This window comes from Empidonax traillii, unplaced genomic scaffold (genome assembly GCF_003031625.1).
Source record: "Empidonax traillii isolate 1590-97213 ecotype Southwest subspecies unplaced genomic scaffold, ASM303162v1 scaffold1095:size333308, whole genome shotgun sequence".
NCBI classification, from domain to species: Eukaryota; Metazoa; Chordata; class Aves; order Passeriformes; family Tyrannidae; genus Empidonax; species Empidonax traillii.
Genome location: NW_020956288.1, coordinates 149,774 through 166,768, shown reverse-complemented (window position 1 = coordinate 166,768; position 16,995 = coordinate 149,774). Strand labels below are relative to the sequence as shown.

The following is a 16,995-nucleotide window of genomic DNA, read 5'->3' as shown; positions in this document are numbered from 1 at the left end:
GTCCCGCACTGACGGCTCCGCAGCAGGAATGGAGGTGATGGACAGCTGCAAGTTCTCCCCGTCCGAGCTCTTCTACGACAGCTCCTGCCTCTCCTCCCCGGAGGGTGAGTTCCCCGAGGATTTTGAGGCCAGGGATCTGCCCCCCTTTGGCGCCCACGAGCCCTCCGAGCTCGCCTGCTCTGAGGAAGAGGAGCATGTCCGAGCTCCCACTGGCCACCACCAGGCCGGTCACTGCCTCATGTGGGCTTGCAAAGCCTGCAAAAGAAAATCCACCACAATGGACCGGCGGAAGGCGGCCACCATGAGGGAGAGGAGGAGGCTGAAGAAAGTGAACCAGGCTTTTGAGACCCTGAAGAGATGCACCACTGCCAACCCCAACCAGAGACTCCCCAAAGTAGAGATTCTGAGAAACGCCATCAGATACATCGAGAGCCTCCAGGAGCTCTTGAGGGAACAGGTAGAAAACTACTATCACCTGCCAGGACAGAGTTGCTCCGAACCGACCAGCCCCACTTCCAGCTGCTCCGATGGGATGGTAAGAGGGAGGCAGGAGCGATCGGGCTGTGGGGACCCCAGGAAGGCCCGCGGACAGGTCCCTCTCGGCCTAGCTTCTTGAGACCAGTCCCATGGGTGTGGGACGGGCCAAACGCACCCGGACATCAGTAAAAGGCAGGCGGTTTTCCTTATAACAGGCCCCTTCCCAGATTTACCGCTGAGCACGCACGTGGGCTATCCGGGAATGCTTGGTGGGGTGGTAGCGCTGCCCGAGAGCACCCTGCAGGCGCCCCAGCCCCAGGTCCCGGAGTCTCCTCGCCTCCTCTCTTAGCGTTGTGCCGCAGAGGGGTTCGGCATGGGGCGGGGGGAGGCGGGGAAGGGGCTGCCCAGCGGCAGCAACGTGGCCGCGGGGCTGCTGCCTCGCTGCCCTGCAGGCGCCGGGGCTCCCTTCCCGCCGGCCTTCAAGGCGCTTCCCCTTCGTGGGGAGCGTCCCGCTGGCCCCTGGGCGCGGGCGGCTGGGCCGGCACTCGCCCCTCGCTATCTTGCAGGCCGACTGCGGCAGTCCCGTCTGGTCGGCGAGAGGCAGCAGCTTCGACGCGGTCTACTGCTCCGAGATGGCCCACGGTAAGCCGAGCCGAGCCGAACCTCGGCCCCCCCACTCCCCGTGGCATCTGGGGAAAGCAGAGCGGGACCCCAAGGTAACGCACTGCCGTGTCCCCGTCTCCCTTCCCCGTCAACGGCGCAGCCTACGCCGCCGATCAGAGCAGCGCCCTGTCCAGCCTGGACTGCCTCTCCAGCATCGTGGACCGTCTCTCCCCGGGGGAGGAACCAGGGCTGCCCCTCCGCGACGCCGACTCTCTCTCGCCCAGCGCCAGCATCGACTCGGGGCCGGGGACGCCCGGGACGCCGCCGCCCCGACGGACCTACCAGGCGCTATGAGGGGCCAGGAGGGCCGGCACCCCGCGCCTGCTGCCGCCGCCGGGGCTGCTGCTGTCCCGCCGGAGCCGTCCCCGTGCCCAGCCGCCTCCTGCAAATGCTTCTCGGGAGAGACGGGCAGCCCCGGTGCCCCTTGGGCCGCCGTCTCTCTCTGGGGCTGGCAGACCCCGGGGCTCGGGACACGCGCGCTACCCCGGAAACCCCGCTGCAAATAAAACGTGCTGTGAGAGAGCTGTCTGGCAGACTGGTTCTTTAAGTGCATTCCCTGGTATGGGGGAGGGCAGCCAGACCCGGCTGCGGGGCGGCCGCCTGCACTCCTGTTCAGCCGTCACCTAGCCTAGGTCTCCCCCACCTCATCACTGCGGTCCCGAGCCAGGAGATGGAGCTTCTTGCCGGGTTGGGGCCTAGGAACTTGTTTCTCACTTCACCAGTGCATACCGTTCTGAGACGGCTCATGGAGAAACAAAAATGTGTCTCCCATTACGGGTCATGGGCACATAATAAGGTTTCCTTTATTTTCTCTACAAGTGATATTTCGTAGTCATATTTACTTTCTGTGAAAGTGATGTTTAATAGTCATATTTTTTCTATCCTCCCCTCCCTGTCTTCCTTTCCCTGCACCAGTAAAGCTCTTGTTTCTTTCACTGTGTGTGAAGACTGACTGTGTATTCCAGGATTTAGCCCTAAAATTGCATGGTGACTCTCCTTTTAAAACAACTGTATTATATAGCTCTCTTACTTTGACAGGGAATTTTACTCAGTGCTCTGTCAGAGACAAATTTAGTAAAACTTGTAAGAACAAACCACATGTATCTCTGTCACAAGCCACGAGGTGTATTTCACAATATTTGCAAAGCAATATACATTTATTTGCTCCTAATGACTTTGGTCTTACCAGCCAGGATAAAAATTTGTTACTCTACATGGGTCTAGAAATAACCAGGTTAAATCTGCATCTGTTTCAGACTTAACAAGTATTTCCTTCCAGGAACTCAGTCTAAGTATTTCTATCATGAAAAATTTCCAGCTCTTTGCACTCCTTTAGTTGTAATTCAAAACGTGTCTAGCTGCCTCTCCCACCAAAAAGAAGAAAAAAAAAAAAAAAGAAAGACAGAGATGAGGTGAAGAGATGGGCTTCTTCAGAGCATCAAGAAATGTCTCATATGATTAATACTCTGACTGGGAAGGGATATACAACTCACTAGAGTGGCATAAGAATGTATTTGCCATTTGTGTTTATGTTGCTAGCAGTCAGTGGCCAACCAACCTGGAAGTGATATTTCACCTCTGATAAATCTTTCACTTGAACCCAGCCCAACTTAGTCATGTCACCAAAAGTTACCACCTGACTGCTCTTTGGCAGCGTCTCTGAGCTGAAGATGAAAGAAGCCTAACTTAGGGATGGCTCCGTCCCCACAGCACACTGAGGGACCGTGTCCCCCACAAAGGGCCACAGAGAAAGTGAGGTGGCACCTACCTGCCTGCCTGAGCCTGCAGCTGGAGGGGGTAGCAGGTGTGTGTCTGACACAGGGCAAGGCCAGCCTGGCCCTTGAGCACAGCTTCCCTCAAAATCACTTTCTGCCCTTGCCATGTGACCTTGAGATAAATGATTTTTTTTTTTTTTAGCAGAGTATTTCAGGAGGAGCCTTTACAGAATGGGCTTTCTGTGTATATAGTATGTCCCAAGTAATTGCGGAGTAGAAAAAGTGGTTTGAACGTGCAGAGGTACAAACAAGGCATTAGCACACTCTTGTCATTACAGATGCTTCAGGAGTATGCAAGTGCCTTAATACAACATAGTCCTTCTTGGTTAAGGGGGATCACTTCATGAGCTTTCTGTTCATAGGAATCTTTGTGCAAGACTGTGAACATCATTAGTTTTATGTCATAATTTCTTACACCTTGCTCCAGTGTTTGCTCCTCTCAACCAAAATACCATCCCAAGGACACTGATTATTCCCAAGGATCTAATGCAGGGCAGATGATTTTAAATGGTATTTTAAAGTGAGCTAAGCTGGAGAACTTTCAACATTTCAATCTGCACTGTGCTGACCTTGGCAAGTGATCTTGGGTGAAGAGTAACACTAGCAAATCACATGTTGGTAATGTACACCTCTCTTTGGCTGGCAGACATTTTAAGAGTTGCAAAAAGGTCAATACTTCTGAGAAGTAACTTCTGAGAGTGTGAGGAGAAGTATTCCGTGGGATGTTTGTCCATAGCTTCCCAAGTCCTACTAGGCTAGTTTACAGCCTGTGGATTTTGTTATACACATCTAGGAAACAAAATCTTAATTACAGGACATCCATGAAAAAAGCTCTCATGCCAAAATATGCTGTAATCTTCATAAGGAATGAAAGTGAGCACCATGGAACTGCCTTTAGTCTGTGGACTGGGAAGAGCAAGATATAAAAAAAAGGCTGTGGTCTTGGAAGATACACTGTTGTGGTCACATTTAGCATATTTAATAATAATAATAGGATGTGAAACTGAGAAGAAAGAATTGTATTCTATATGAAACACGTTCATTTAAGGAAGGCAGTGCCCAGAAACACATAAGAAGAAAATCTGAGCTCCACCAATCCTGCCTCTTACTATGTGGCTGAGTGCTTCAGGCTCTGAGTACTGTGTAGTGGCCTCACAGGCAGACAGGTAAGGATGCCTCATGAATGTCAGAATAATGAATATAACATAGGAGCTGCAAGTTTTCTGTCTGTCAGTCACTACAAAGAAGGGCATAATTCTGTACAATTTAAAAAACCCCATAATTAATGTTGTATTTTAATTTTACATCAGAAAATCATGCTTTTTTTGCCTAATGACTGAGAGAAGCAGCTTTTTTTTTTTTTTTTGGTGTGTTTGTATGGAGTTTCTATTGTCTTTTATCTTTCATTAAGAAATGTTTGAAAAAGCAGATACCTTTAGAGAAATACATGTTTTAAGTTCAGATCAAAAGGCCCACTGTACGTTGCAAAACTAACATAGAAACCTGGAAAAGACCCCTTAAATATATCAAGATAACAGTTCTGCTTGCTTTATGTTCAAATTTCTTGAATTGCTTGTACGGAAAAACATTCATTTTGCCTGTAGGAAAAGATCAAACTCCTTTTTTTTCCTATGGTAAGGCTTAAAAGTGATAAACTTTTAGTAATTAGGTTTTAGAGGATGAAGGGGTCAAGTCATACTGATTGTCTAAATATGCCCAGGAACACTTCAAATGCATAGCTACATTTCAGTGAAAATTCATCATCTTCATCTTCCCATCTCAGCCTGCTTGTCAGGAGCAGTTAGACTTAACCACAGCAGGTACCTACTCCTCCCTTCCTCTCTCCTACTCCTTCTTCTTCCCCTTCTCCTCTGCAGAGCCCCTGACTCACTCATCACTTCTCCTTACTCCTCTCAGCTGGACCTTAGAGTCCATGGAGGACCTGCAGCTGGCCAGATGATGACTGCTGACCTTTGGCAGGCTCTGCACAGGGTATCAGCCTTACAGCTGGTCACAACTGCCTTCTTGGCAACTAAAGATGTAATGAGCTTGGCCAGCTGCAGACTGGGCTGGGATCCTGCTGGCTAATTTGACCCTTTGTGAGGGATGGAGAAGTTCACCCCTAAATGTGGAGGGAGCGAGCGGTGCATCCATGTGCTGCTGCTCCAGGGCATCAGGGTCAGGCTTCTCCTAGAGCCAAATGGATTACTGAAATAACTAAGAAAGAGACAGAAGAGTTGTTTTTTCTTGTAATCTCTTTTGAGTTTTCTGTTTAGTATTAGATTAGGTTTAATTAGTGGCCTTTACCCTCGCTGTATCTCATGCTGTTCATTCCACCCAGTCCAAGAGACACACCCATCTGCCAGTATAGGGATGGACTGAAGGAGTTATTCCCCTTCCCAGACATGGTGTAATATATTTTCCCTCCATCCAGCAGGTGCCCCACTTTTCTATCTCCAGGAGGTTGTGCATCTTGGACACTCATAGACCTCATGCCAAGCCCACTGAAGAGTCCAGATACTTTCTCAAAGGTCTGGCTATAGTATAAAAACTCAAGGTGGTGTGCTTATAATGCATTATAGTGAGCCAAACTGTGGATTAAATCAACCTCTAATGGTTTGATTCCACAGAATTCAGAACATTAATAAATTAATAACACCTTAATTAGCAGTGAGAAAACAGTGACTATAGTCTGTTACACCTGTGTATAGCTCAGTGCAAAGACCTCACTAGCAAATGCATCACTGCTCCAGGAAAGGGGTTCGTTTTTTTTGTAAATGGATGTATTTGAATCTGCTAAAAGCTCATTCTGTTGCACTCATTTTCATGTTTTAGGTAGTGATGTATGCAATAGTTGCCTGTTGTTTGTTTGGGTTTTTTTTTGTTTTGTTTTTTTTTAGTAGTCTGAAAAAATACTAGATTTGTTTATGTTCCTGTCCCCTTCATGATACTTTCAAGGAATAGAGAAACAAGGAGTATTTCTATTTTGAAAAGTATTTAGTTCTACAATTGCTCTTTTGGACCATCTTCAAACTGAACTAATAGTGCAATTCTGAATCTTTCTGCTTGAGTGCTTTGAAAAGAAGAGAAGGAAATGTCTCTGCTGGTAATGCTGAAGATGCATCTGAAGTATAAATCTGAAATCCTTTCCTCAGAGTTAATGCTTATGCATAGACTTGTTGTAATCACCTATATAGACAGTAGAGATCACATCACAGCAAAAATTTTTTCTCAGATTTAATTAAAATATCTCAGTAACTTGAAAACAAGTAGCTTTAAAAACATCAAAAACTTTTCCAGTAGGCCAGAAGAGAGTTGGTCTGTCATCTGGGAAGTGGCTGCCTTTGGTTTGGTCCTCACTGCCATAATTCTCTCTCTGTTGGACAGTATCAAGTTTTTATTAGGAGAAGATCACCAAACTCCCTTCTTTGGGTGTATGCCTATTGGTGGCTATCATTTTGATCCTAAGATTCCTACATTTCATTAAACTGTGCCTTGAGTGAGCACCTGGAAGTCCTTTGGTCCTTTTTCTCTGGTTATATATAATGCTATGAACTCATGAATGTGAATTTCTAAGTATTAAACTTCTGCAAATGGATGAGCACCATCCTGCTGGGCACTTTCAGGACCTCAGTCATTAGTGAAGGTTTATGCAGCACCTAAACAATAAGAGTTGAGCTTATAATCCCTGCATGATTAAGTGGGGATTTTTCTGGGCCTCATTCTGAGTTTAAGTATTAACCCTTATCTTCCTTGCAAACTCTATGAGACTCTTTACCTGGTCACAGCATAGTGCAGGAGTTCATTCCTGTTGTGCGAGTGACCAAGGAAGACACATCTTATGCAGGTGCTTCAAGATGGGAAAGGGGACAGCTCATTGATCTGAAACTGTTTGATTGCTGGAAATACAGGTGGATTAACACCGAGTCTGGGCGACCGTGACTGTCTCATATTGGGAATTCCCTTTGGAAGACATACCTGGTGACAGGAAAAAGGGAGTTCCTGCTGAAACCAAAAAGGTAAGCACAGAAAGCGGGGCAGGCAGTTGTCACAGAGTTATATATGCAGCTACTCAGTTTGAAGCAAAGGGATGGTGACTCTGGGCAACTGGGAAAAAGTTTAATAACTCTAAAATTCGTTATGCTGAGCATGAAGTAGAGGAGAAACCAAGTAAACAAGGACTTAGGCAGCTATGTCCTACCAGTGCCTGAAATGCACATGTTTCACAGGGTACAAATTTCTCATGTTTATTGCCTGGGTGAAATACAAAAATGACAGAAATTTGAAATGTGAAACTTGTTATTTCTAAACTTCCTAATAAGAAGGACAGTCAAAGCTCCTTTTAGAAAAGCACTCATGAGATTGGACCTCTCAAACAGAAGTGATCTGCTCTGAGGCATGTCCTGGCCATATCTGCCTCGCACAACCCATGTTCCCATCGCTCTCTTTTCTGTCGAAGATAAGGACTATAAGAAAAAAAGAAGGATATATTTTGGTGTATAGTCTTGATTTAATACATCATTTCAACCATACCATAATTCCTTACATTCCTATTTATAAAATGAATAATCCTATTTTATTAATGCTTTTTTTTGCCCATTTCTTTCCATCTATAAAAATTTTATTGTTTATAAACAATGCACTTGGTTATATGAATAAGTTTGACTGCCATTTGGGTTTAATACTTACAGAAAGAAATGTTTACTTTCACGTAATCTCTCTTTTAATCAGAAATAGCATATTATAAAATACAGCTAGACAGCTAAGTTAATTCTTGTTGCAACTCCACCGAAGCCCCTGGAATTTCACTAGGAACAGATTTGGGCTAGAAGGCCTACAGTATAGTTACATTATATTCATTTTCTCAGTCTTCAGAAATGGACTGTTTATGCACTGAGCTGTAAAGTGATATTCGTGATGACTGAAGCCTGAAAACATTAAAATATCCAGATCCTCTGCTCCAAATCCTCTGGTATCTGAAACTGTTCCTTTGCTTTTGAAAGGAGGGGTTACCACTGCTGAGGGTAAACAAGGGCAGGGGCACGGCTTTAAGCTGAAAGAAGGACTAGCCTAGCTGATGTTGAGGCTTAACTGCAGTCAGCCTGTGTCTCAGATGCTGCCCCAGGCCCAAAGGCTGCCCACTGCCCTCCCCACCAGCCCTGCCTTCTTTCTCCTGTGACAGAAGCTTCCTGGTTGATCCTTTCAGCTCAGCAATCCTTGGGAGATTTTCTGCCTCACCCCTCAAAACCACTTTCTCAGAGGAATTTTTCTTTAAATGAAAAGTGCTGGAAAATTGCTTTTTGTTGTGATTATAATGTATACACTGATTCATACAACTTGCAACGTGCTTGAGAGCCAGAGCTCTCTGTTCACACACTGTGGCATATCAAGAACAGTCACGTTTTCTGTTTTATTTGGCCGTGATGTCTAGAAGTAGGAGCTTGAAATTGCTCTCACAGTAACCACAGTGTTTTTTTCTATGGTCTTGAGTGCCAATCAGCTTATACTAAGTAAGTAAGATAACTACTACTGTTAGGTAGTAGTTGCTGGGAGCAAGGGGAGGAGTTCATTGCCATGTTAAATCCTATAACCTGGCCAAAAAGAACTAGGGGCGGAGTTTGTAATGGAAATACCTTTAAATTGTTGTAAGCCATGATTTGAGGTGTATGTGACAGGAATTACTACAACAGGAACCACCCGACTCGAGAAGAAGTCTTACAAGGAGCAGTGCAAGTGTAGCAGTGACCTGACCTGATCTGGCTGTGGTGCCCAATAACTCCACACAACACATCACCTCTCCTGTCCTGAGTGAGCACTGTAGCAGATGGAGCTCAAAGTCACGGATTAAATGAACTCAAGGGACATTTTGTGGACATTTGTGGACATTTTGTGAACATTTTACAGGTGTGGCACATAGAATAAGGGAATGCACTTACAGTAACTGTAGTGTTTTTCTTGGTGGTCTTGAATGCCAATCAGCTCTTCCTGAATAGGTAAGATAACGTAGGTATCTGTCTACTGAGTGTGACAGTAATTGATAGGTAGAAAGTGCAAGGTAATGATAAAGAATTCTTCCTCTGGAACTTAATTGTATTTTAAAAAACGTTGCCCAGCTGTCTAGTTAGACATAAAGTCAGAGAGAAGATTTTGCTGAACACATGATAAAACGCTTCACTTTTTAAATAACAAATTTTAGACTCATTTAAAAGAAATCAGTGTGTACAAGATATGAGAGTAAGATGCAATCAAGTTTATTTTCACATCCTTTTGAACCAGTAGAAGTACCTGTTCACAGGCATAATTTACATATGCAAGTTTCAGCAAGTTCAAAGCTTAAAAATTGAGACAATCTGTGGGAAGGAAGAAAACCAGTGTATAAGCATTAACAGATTATTTATGTAAAATATCATAGGACTGCCTTTTTTGGGGATTGGTCATGCAATGCTTGACTGAGTCTTCAACCTCCAATTAAATTTTATTATATGTAATCCTGGCATGTCAGATATGGATGCCCATAGTGTCTCTGGAAAAGACCTTCCCCAGTAGCTTTATTATCATATTGCTGCAGCGATGTTTGGAAACCTTAGGGGCTTCTTTAGAGAAGTTACAGGCTCATGGGAGGTAGTAGTTGTGCAAAGGTGAGGTTCTGCATCTTTTAGCTACCTGAACAGCTCTGTTCAAATCTGATCTTGAAGGTCACTTGGTTAAAATCTGTGAGCAACACCTACAACTCTTCTTCCTCTAATTCTAGAAAGAATTGTGCTTGGCAAATATGTTGTGGTTTATGAGTGTTTTTATGTTCCTGTTTCTTGTTTCCTTTAGAAAAAGAGAAAAGCTGTGTATAACCCAGTTGAAAATGTGGGTTATCTGAGAACTGCCTGCACTGTAAGAAGAAGAACATTGCTCCAGCAGTTAAACAGTCCTCAAAATTTGCTGATGACATGCACGCTCAGGCAGGACTCATCAGGTCCTGAGCTGACATTGGTGTTGTTCGGCGTGGCAGACTGGCAGACCTGTGCTCTAATTTAGAGAGGGAAGTAGGGAGAAGGGCCTTTGGATTAATTTTGGTGCTTTAATTCTTCCACTGCAACTAAATGCAGTGAAGCAACTGGTAAGAGAAGGGAAAAAACCCTGAATCCATATTGAAAGCATATGCTGTGTATCCAAGCCAAATGTAACTCAAATAGCTGTAGCCTGAAAATTGGAAATTATAAGCATGACACCAGTCCAGCAGAAAGTATAACACACAAATACTTATAAAATTAAAAATAATTCTGGTCTTAATAGAAGTGCCTACCTTCAAGTAACACCCTAACTTGTATGAGCTTTCACTCCCTCTGGCTTCTCTGGAGAAGGCTGCTTCAGCTGAGGCTCTTTTGGGTGCAGGAATTCAAAGCTGAAGAATCCTTTTTCCAGTGGGATTATTCTTTTTATAAAGCTCTGTGTGTGTGTGCTGGAAAAGCAATTTATTTTGTCACTAACATAGGATAAAGCATCATTATGCTACTCAGCTGTCACTGGGGAGTATTTGAAAGCGGTAAATCTATTTTGGGCCCAGTAATAGTTCTAATGTTTCTAGTCTCAACAAAAAAAATTAGAAAGTACAGGACAAGGTCTGAAGTCTGCCTCTCCCCTGCAAAGTTCTGAAACTTAAGAGACAGATTTTCTACAGAATGTACAATTTTTAAAAAATCCCATCTCTTTAAAATGTTGAAGTTTAGAATTTTAAATACAAGGCTTAAAAAATCAACTGTACTATTTAAAGCATTGAAATACACAGGAGTTAGGCACTATACAAAATTCTATGGCAGACAAAGGCTCAAATTCTCCAGTGTGATTAGGTGTTTAAATATAGCTGAGAATCAGAGACTCCAGAGCCACAAGCACCAGGGCCTCAGCATATGATGGGGCACCTGGGCCCCAGTGTAACGTCTGTGAATACATTATGTGCATCAGGGCTCTGCCTAAACAGCGAGAAGAATTTAATGAAGAACATGTTTTACTTAAGTGTCTTAATCTGGATTGGAATATAATGTCTTTCCCCAGTCAAGATCAATCTATCCATCTCTCTGTCTGTCTGTCTGACTTTCTGTCCTGTGTCTGAGCCCTGTGTTTCATGGTTGGAGTAGGAATAAACACTTCATTTACAAAGCAGAAGGTGAATGTGAAATTGTTTCCCTTTTATTACATGGGTTGTCATAGCACTCACTCATGATGTGGGAAGATGAGTCAGTGAGCCCTTTTCTGCCTATGCAGAAGAGACTGGTTTGATTAGGAGAGAAGAGGGTGTTTTGGGACACAGTATTTTCAGTGCATATTTGAGCTGCACCACCGCATGGACTAAACTAAATTGTTCTTCCTGCAGCTTCCATGATGACTTTGCCTTCTCAGACATTTAATTTGCCCCTAAGTCAGCTTTCTGCTCCTTTTCTCCAGGTTTGGGGTGCATGAGTTGTGTGGCATATGATCCCCTTTATCTGCAGGAAACTGTGATTTTCTTGGTCATGTGGCTTTTTAATATATGGATAAACTGTTGGTGATCTCCATCCTGCCATGAGAGCACATTCAATCTTGTGACAAGACCACTTGTATATGCTCCACATGTGCATGGGAGCAATCTGCTCATCTACATTTTCATATCCATCCCTTGAGTGATGCAACAAGTATTTTGGTCACAAAGGGGGCAAACTTCTCATTAAGCTCATTAGGCAGGATTAGGACCTGCAGCCCATTCCTCTTCACCAGGCTGAATGGATATCCTAAAGCAAGAGCTTTGTAACCACTGGGCTGCTGCAGAAGGTGGATCTTTGCTGGGCTGTGAACTGGAGACCTTGTGACAGGAAATTCCATTGACCGCTGTGGCCTGGGAGAAGTATGAGCAGTAGCAACAGGAAAGTCTTAATCCACCACAACTGTTGTGACTCAGGTAGGGTTTTTTATACCTTTTTGCTTTCTAGAGGAGGTCTCCTTGCCAAACTTGATCCTCTTAGGAGAAGCTGGAGCTTTAGGACAATTGCAATAAAGTTTCTGACGAATATGAAGCATACATACTGGAATAGCAATGTATAATAACTTTATCTCTGCCTTTGTCACATATTGGAGGAAGTTTTTTTGCAATGGTGACTATGCACTTTGAATAGTTATGTCCAGGAATGATTAACAGGTTTGCTTATTACACATAGTAGCTGCTGCAGCAATGCATTGAATGAAAACCAGAGAAGGAGGAATCTGCGCTACCTGCAGGTATTTTTATTCTCTGTTGTTGAATTGAATTATGACTATATGGGAAGAAGGTTAATGAACTGAAAATGAAATGGCAGTTACCTCAGGTACACATGCTGGAGCATGTTGTTGTGTTGTGTCTTATATAACTGAGAAAATTGAGCTACAAAGTGCAGTGTTGCTGCAACACTTTCTTAAGGACTGGGGAGCACACTGCGTTTTAAAACTGCAACAGAAAATCAGTTATTAAGAGATGTTTTTTGGGGAACTACAGAAAGGCACAAAAATATTTTTAAAAGAGGAAAAATTAAAGGGCATAGGGTATCAAACACCCCTCCACTCTTCTCCCTTGGAGATGACCCAGACTTTCCTGATCATGTTACACCTTTAACTTTGGTCACACAGGGGGTAAATTCAGTATGAACATGAGCCTTGATGGGATGCATCCACTCACCTCCTCAGCGAGTTCACTGATGACGCAGAGCTGGGAGGAGTGGCTGATATCCCAGCGTGCTGTGCAGCCCTTCAGAAGGACATGTTGGAAAGATGGGCAGAGAGGAACTGTCTGAAATTCAACAAAGGCAAGTACAGGGTCTTGCACCCGGGAAGGAACAACCCCAAGCACCAGTACAGGCTGGGGGCTGACCTGCTGGAAAGCAGCTCAGTGGAGAAAGACCTAGGGGTGCTGGTGGACAACAAGCTGTCCCTGAGCCAGCACTGTATCCTTGTGGCCAAGAAGGCCAATGGTATCCTGTGATGCATTAGGAAAAGCATTCCTAGCAGGTCAAGGGAGGTGATCCTGCCCCTCTAGTGGGGCCAAATCTGAAGTCCTGTGTCCAGTTTGGGGCTCCTTAGTCTGGGAGTGACATGGAGCTTCTGGAGCTGGTCCAGTGGAAGGTGACAAAGATAATTAAGGGATTGGAGCACCTCTCTTACAAGGAAAGGCTGAGGGAGCTGGGACTGTTCAGCCTCTAGAAGAGATGACTGAGAAAGGACCTCACCAATGTCTAAAACTATTTGAAGGGAGGGTGTCAAGAGGACGGATCCAAGCTCTGCTCGTGGTGCCAAGCAATGGGACAAGAGGCAATGGGCAGAAAACTGATGCACAGAAAGTTCCACCTGAATATGAGGAAGAACTTCTTTATTGTGTGCTGGAACAGATTGCCCAGAGAGGTTGTGGAGTCTCTCTCAGTGAAGATACTCAAAAACCAGTGGACACAATCCTGTGCCATGTGCTCTAGAATGGCCCTGCTTGAGCAGGGAGGTTGGACCAGGTGACCCACTATTGTCCCTTCCAGCCTGACCTTTTCTGTGATTCTGTGATTCTGTGAACACAGGACTGCAGTGACCACTTGCCACTTTTGGGGAAGTGAGTGATGTGGGAGCTTCTCTTGTTGGGATTCAGGGTTCCCAGGGAGGGTAAAACAAGGTGAGATAGAAAGGGCACTGTCAGGAAGTGCAGGATTCCAGAAATCTCCTCATGGAAACTGAGTCACTGGTAAATGTTGGTACCCTCAGGGTTATCAAATCTGATATCCTGAAAAAAAAAATCCAATTTTGTGATCTTAAATTGTTAAAGAAAAGACTTTTCCTAGCTCCCATGATGCCTTCGGGATCCAGTCCTTGAATTTTGCCTCTATTTACAGGCACGTGAGTATCTTAGGAAATCTGTCTGTAAGATCTCAGTTCAATCAGATGCATGGCCTGCTTATGAAGGCATGGACTCCCTCGTGAAGCCAGGGGCATGCATTATAAATCCAGGTATGTGGTTGTGTACATTGGGCTATAGGATGGCAGTAATTTTCTCTATTTTTCACTCCCATACATTGCAGTGAACTCTTGGTCTGTGATTGTACCTTTAAGAGATAATCAGTACCCAATAAACATGAGCACTTTAAAAGTGCTCAAAAAACACAGTCAAATGCTAATTGCATGGGTGTAATTTTTTCGCCTTTTTTTAAATTGTATTTTAAAAGCTGTACATGAAGGGATTTTGTAATAATGTGCTATTGTATCTAATTTCATACTGGTAACATTTTTGCAGAATGATTTATGATGTAACGTGCCATCTGCTATGAATTTTGATAAAATTATTTTATCCTGGCTAGATATGGTTAACATTTTCAGTATGAAGTTGGTTTCTGGAGTTTTTTCTTGTAGTAAGAGGCAGGTGGTGCTTCAAACAGTTAGGGGACGATTTCAGACAGTTTGGATTTGTCATTTTAGAGGATTTGGGGATCTAGTTGTAAAATACAGCATTAGATCACTATTTTGTGAGCAAATAGTTCTCCAGACACAAATCCTACTCCCTTGTTTATGATTTTCTTTGAAGCATCACAAATTCTTTAGCTTAAAGATATCGGATAGAGTGACTGCACCTCTATGGGAAAACAGGCAATGTTTGGCCTCAGGGCAAGTGTACAGGATAGAAGGGAGAATTAAATGTTGTATGGACATTATAGCCATACAGGCAGTAGGGAAGCACACGTGTGCAGCAAGCAGAGTGTCTCCAGAAGCAGTGCTGCTGCAGGGGCTCAGCAGAGGCAGCAGAACAACTCCTCGTGGAGTGCGACGTGCCCTGAAGCTGGTCCCAAATCATCAGGTGACAACAGGAAAGGGGAAATAACGTGCACGTTGGGGTGAGAAACCACTGTGCACAGTAGCAGGTTGCTAACAGTGTACTGAGGTCTTATGTTGGTGGTTGTATTTTTTTTGTCCTTCCTATTAGTTCTTCTCAAAACAACTGTTAGAAGGCATCAGATAAGTTGTTAAAGTAAATGTCTTTTTCTCAATATAAACATTTTTTTCCCCTCAGGTTTTATTGATTGTCCTCTTGTCCATATGTCTCTTTCAACCGGTTAGCAAGACTAAGCTCTGCTTGTTGGGATTTGTCATTAGTGTTGCTTTATAAATAAAAAGCAGAGAGAAACATCCATTACACAAAACACCCATTACACAAAATCTATATATAATACAAATTTTGTTTTCTATGTGGTTTGCCCTATTTTTTTAAAAAACCAAATCTTCCTTTTCATATTGCTCTCCAGGTATGCATGCCCAGAAGAAGCTCACTTTTGAGAGTAGGATCTGCCTTGATTAAATTATCTGAACCCTCTTTACCAGCAGCTCTCAAATTTGAGAGGGGATGTGAAATTTCTCTGGAGAAGAGGTAAAATTAAAAAAAAACCCTAAACATCTTGTTATATAAACCCTCAAATTCTACTACAGTTGGAAATTGCTCTTTAACAATTTAAGTAAATAAATAGCTTTAAGCCCCCCGCTTTTTAAAAGTAATCAAAATTATATAGAATTCCTGTCATTACTTTTGCTTGGATAAATGATTGGAGGAAGTTAGAAAAGATGATGTGGAAGTAAAAATTTGGTTTTCACATTGAAGTAATGAGTGAAGTATAACATGTTCTAAGTAATTTGGAAAAGAGATGTGACTGGAAAGGAGAAAAAGCTTGTTGATGTAAATAAATCAGGATAGTAAATCATAGATCCAAACTGTCTGTAAGAACTGCAGAAGGACTCCATGGGATTCAGTGACTGGCTGTTAAAATGGCAGATGAAAATTACGCACACAGGGAACAACACTGCTAACTTCACATATAAAATTGTGGGTTGTCTTGCCCACTGTCACTCAGGAATGAGATCTGAAAGTTATAATAAATGGTATTAGGTGTAATAGAGAAAAGGATAATGAGCAATCAGAAAATAACACTGAAAATAATGAGCAATCAGAAAATAACACTATTATACAAATCTCAGTGTGCACTCAGACTGTAAAGGCTCCTCTAGTACACCCATCTGAAGATTTCTGTAGTAAAATATTAAAAGATTCATGGCAAGGCAACAAATGTGATCAAAGATTCCTAAATGGCTTCTCTAAAGGGAGTGTAAGTTGCACAGTAACTAGGAATTCTGTTTTATTTTTAATTCTTGCCATTTATACAGCATCAGAAGACTGATGACTCAAGGAAGATGCATTTCTTTATTAAAATATCTAGAGAAAATATAAAGGCATGATAAAAGCCATGAGTGGCATGAAAAGGCAGAGGTGGAATGATTTTTTAATGTCTATCCCAGTAGAGCAACCTGGGGGCACCAAAATAATTCAAAAGAAAATGTAAAATAATAAGCTCAAAACAAAAATAAATTATTCTTTGCACCATGTGTGAGTAAACTAAGGAACTCTGCTGCAGGATGAGTAGTTGATGAATACTTCCAAAAGCCCCCAGAAAAATTCTTGTAATAGAAATTCATCAAGGGATACTAAATACAATTACACCTGATTTTTGATTTAAGACCCTTCTGAGGAAGCTCAAGTTCCTGGAAGTGAGTTATGGGGGAGAGCTCATGGCAATGCTTGCCCCACTTTCTGCACTTCAGAGTTGGGCTACAAGATTCTCAGTTCTGGTTTCAGCTGGTGTGATCCCTCTGATCTTTAGTGTTCTGTTATCTTGAAACCAACAAAATACACATCACCAGATGGTTTTATGGCCAGGCAGCATGCAATTTCCTAGAATTACATCCTAGCAGTTGTTCATTCAGTATCATCTCTATGTCGCACACATGTACAGACATAGTTCTTTGTCTCAGTTACTGCCTGCTACTTCATAAAGTCAGAGTTTGCTTGGCTTCTGTGCACTAATCTTGGCAGTTACTGTCCTGGTGGTAAATATTTTTGTGCTCATCTAGAGCTAGAATGTTGCATACTATAGCATCTAAAATTTAGACTTCCTATCTGGTCTATTCATCTAGGTTTCCTCTGTAGTGAGTGGAGAAAAAGAGGTATTTCCTATTATCAATATTATGAGATGGAAGAGATATAATTACCCAATATATTTTCTTCAGT

At 43.2% G+C, this 16,995-nt stretch overlaps 1 protein-coding gene across 1 annotated transcript; it reads left to right on the top strand.

The window, feature by feature from the left end:
* On the top strand, window positions 1-1,443 carry MYF5 (myogenic factor 5). Its single transcript, XM_027904817.1, has 3 exons — window positions 1-535; window positions 1,044-1,119; window positions 1,241-1,443. Exons 1-3 carry the CDS (start codon window positions 29-31, stop codon window positions 1,432-1,434), a joined length of 777 nt encoding a protein of 258 aa, XP_027760618.1. The 5' UTR covers window positions 1-28; the 3' UTR covers window positions 1,435-1,443.
* The last annotated feature ends 15,552 nt before the right edge of the window (window positions 1,444-16,995 follow it).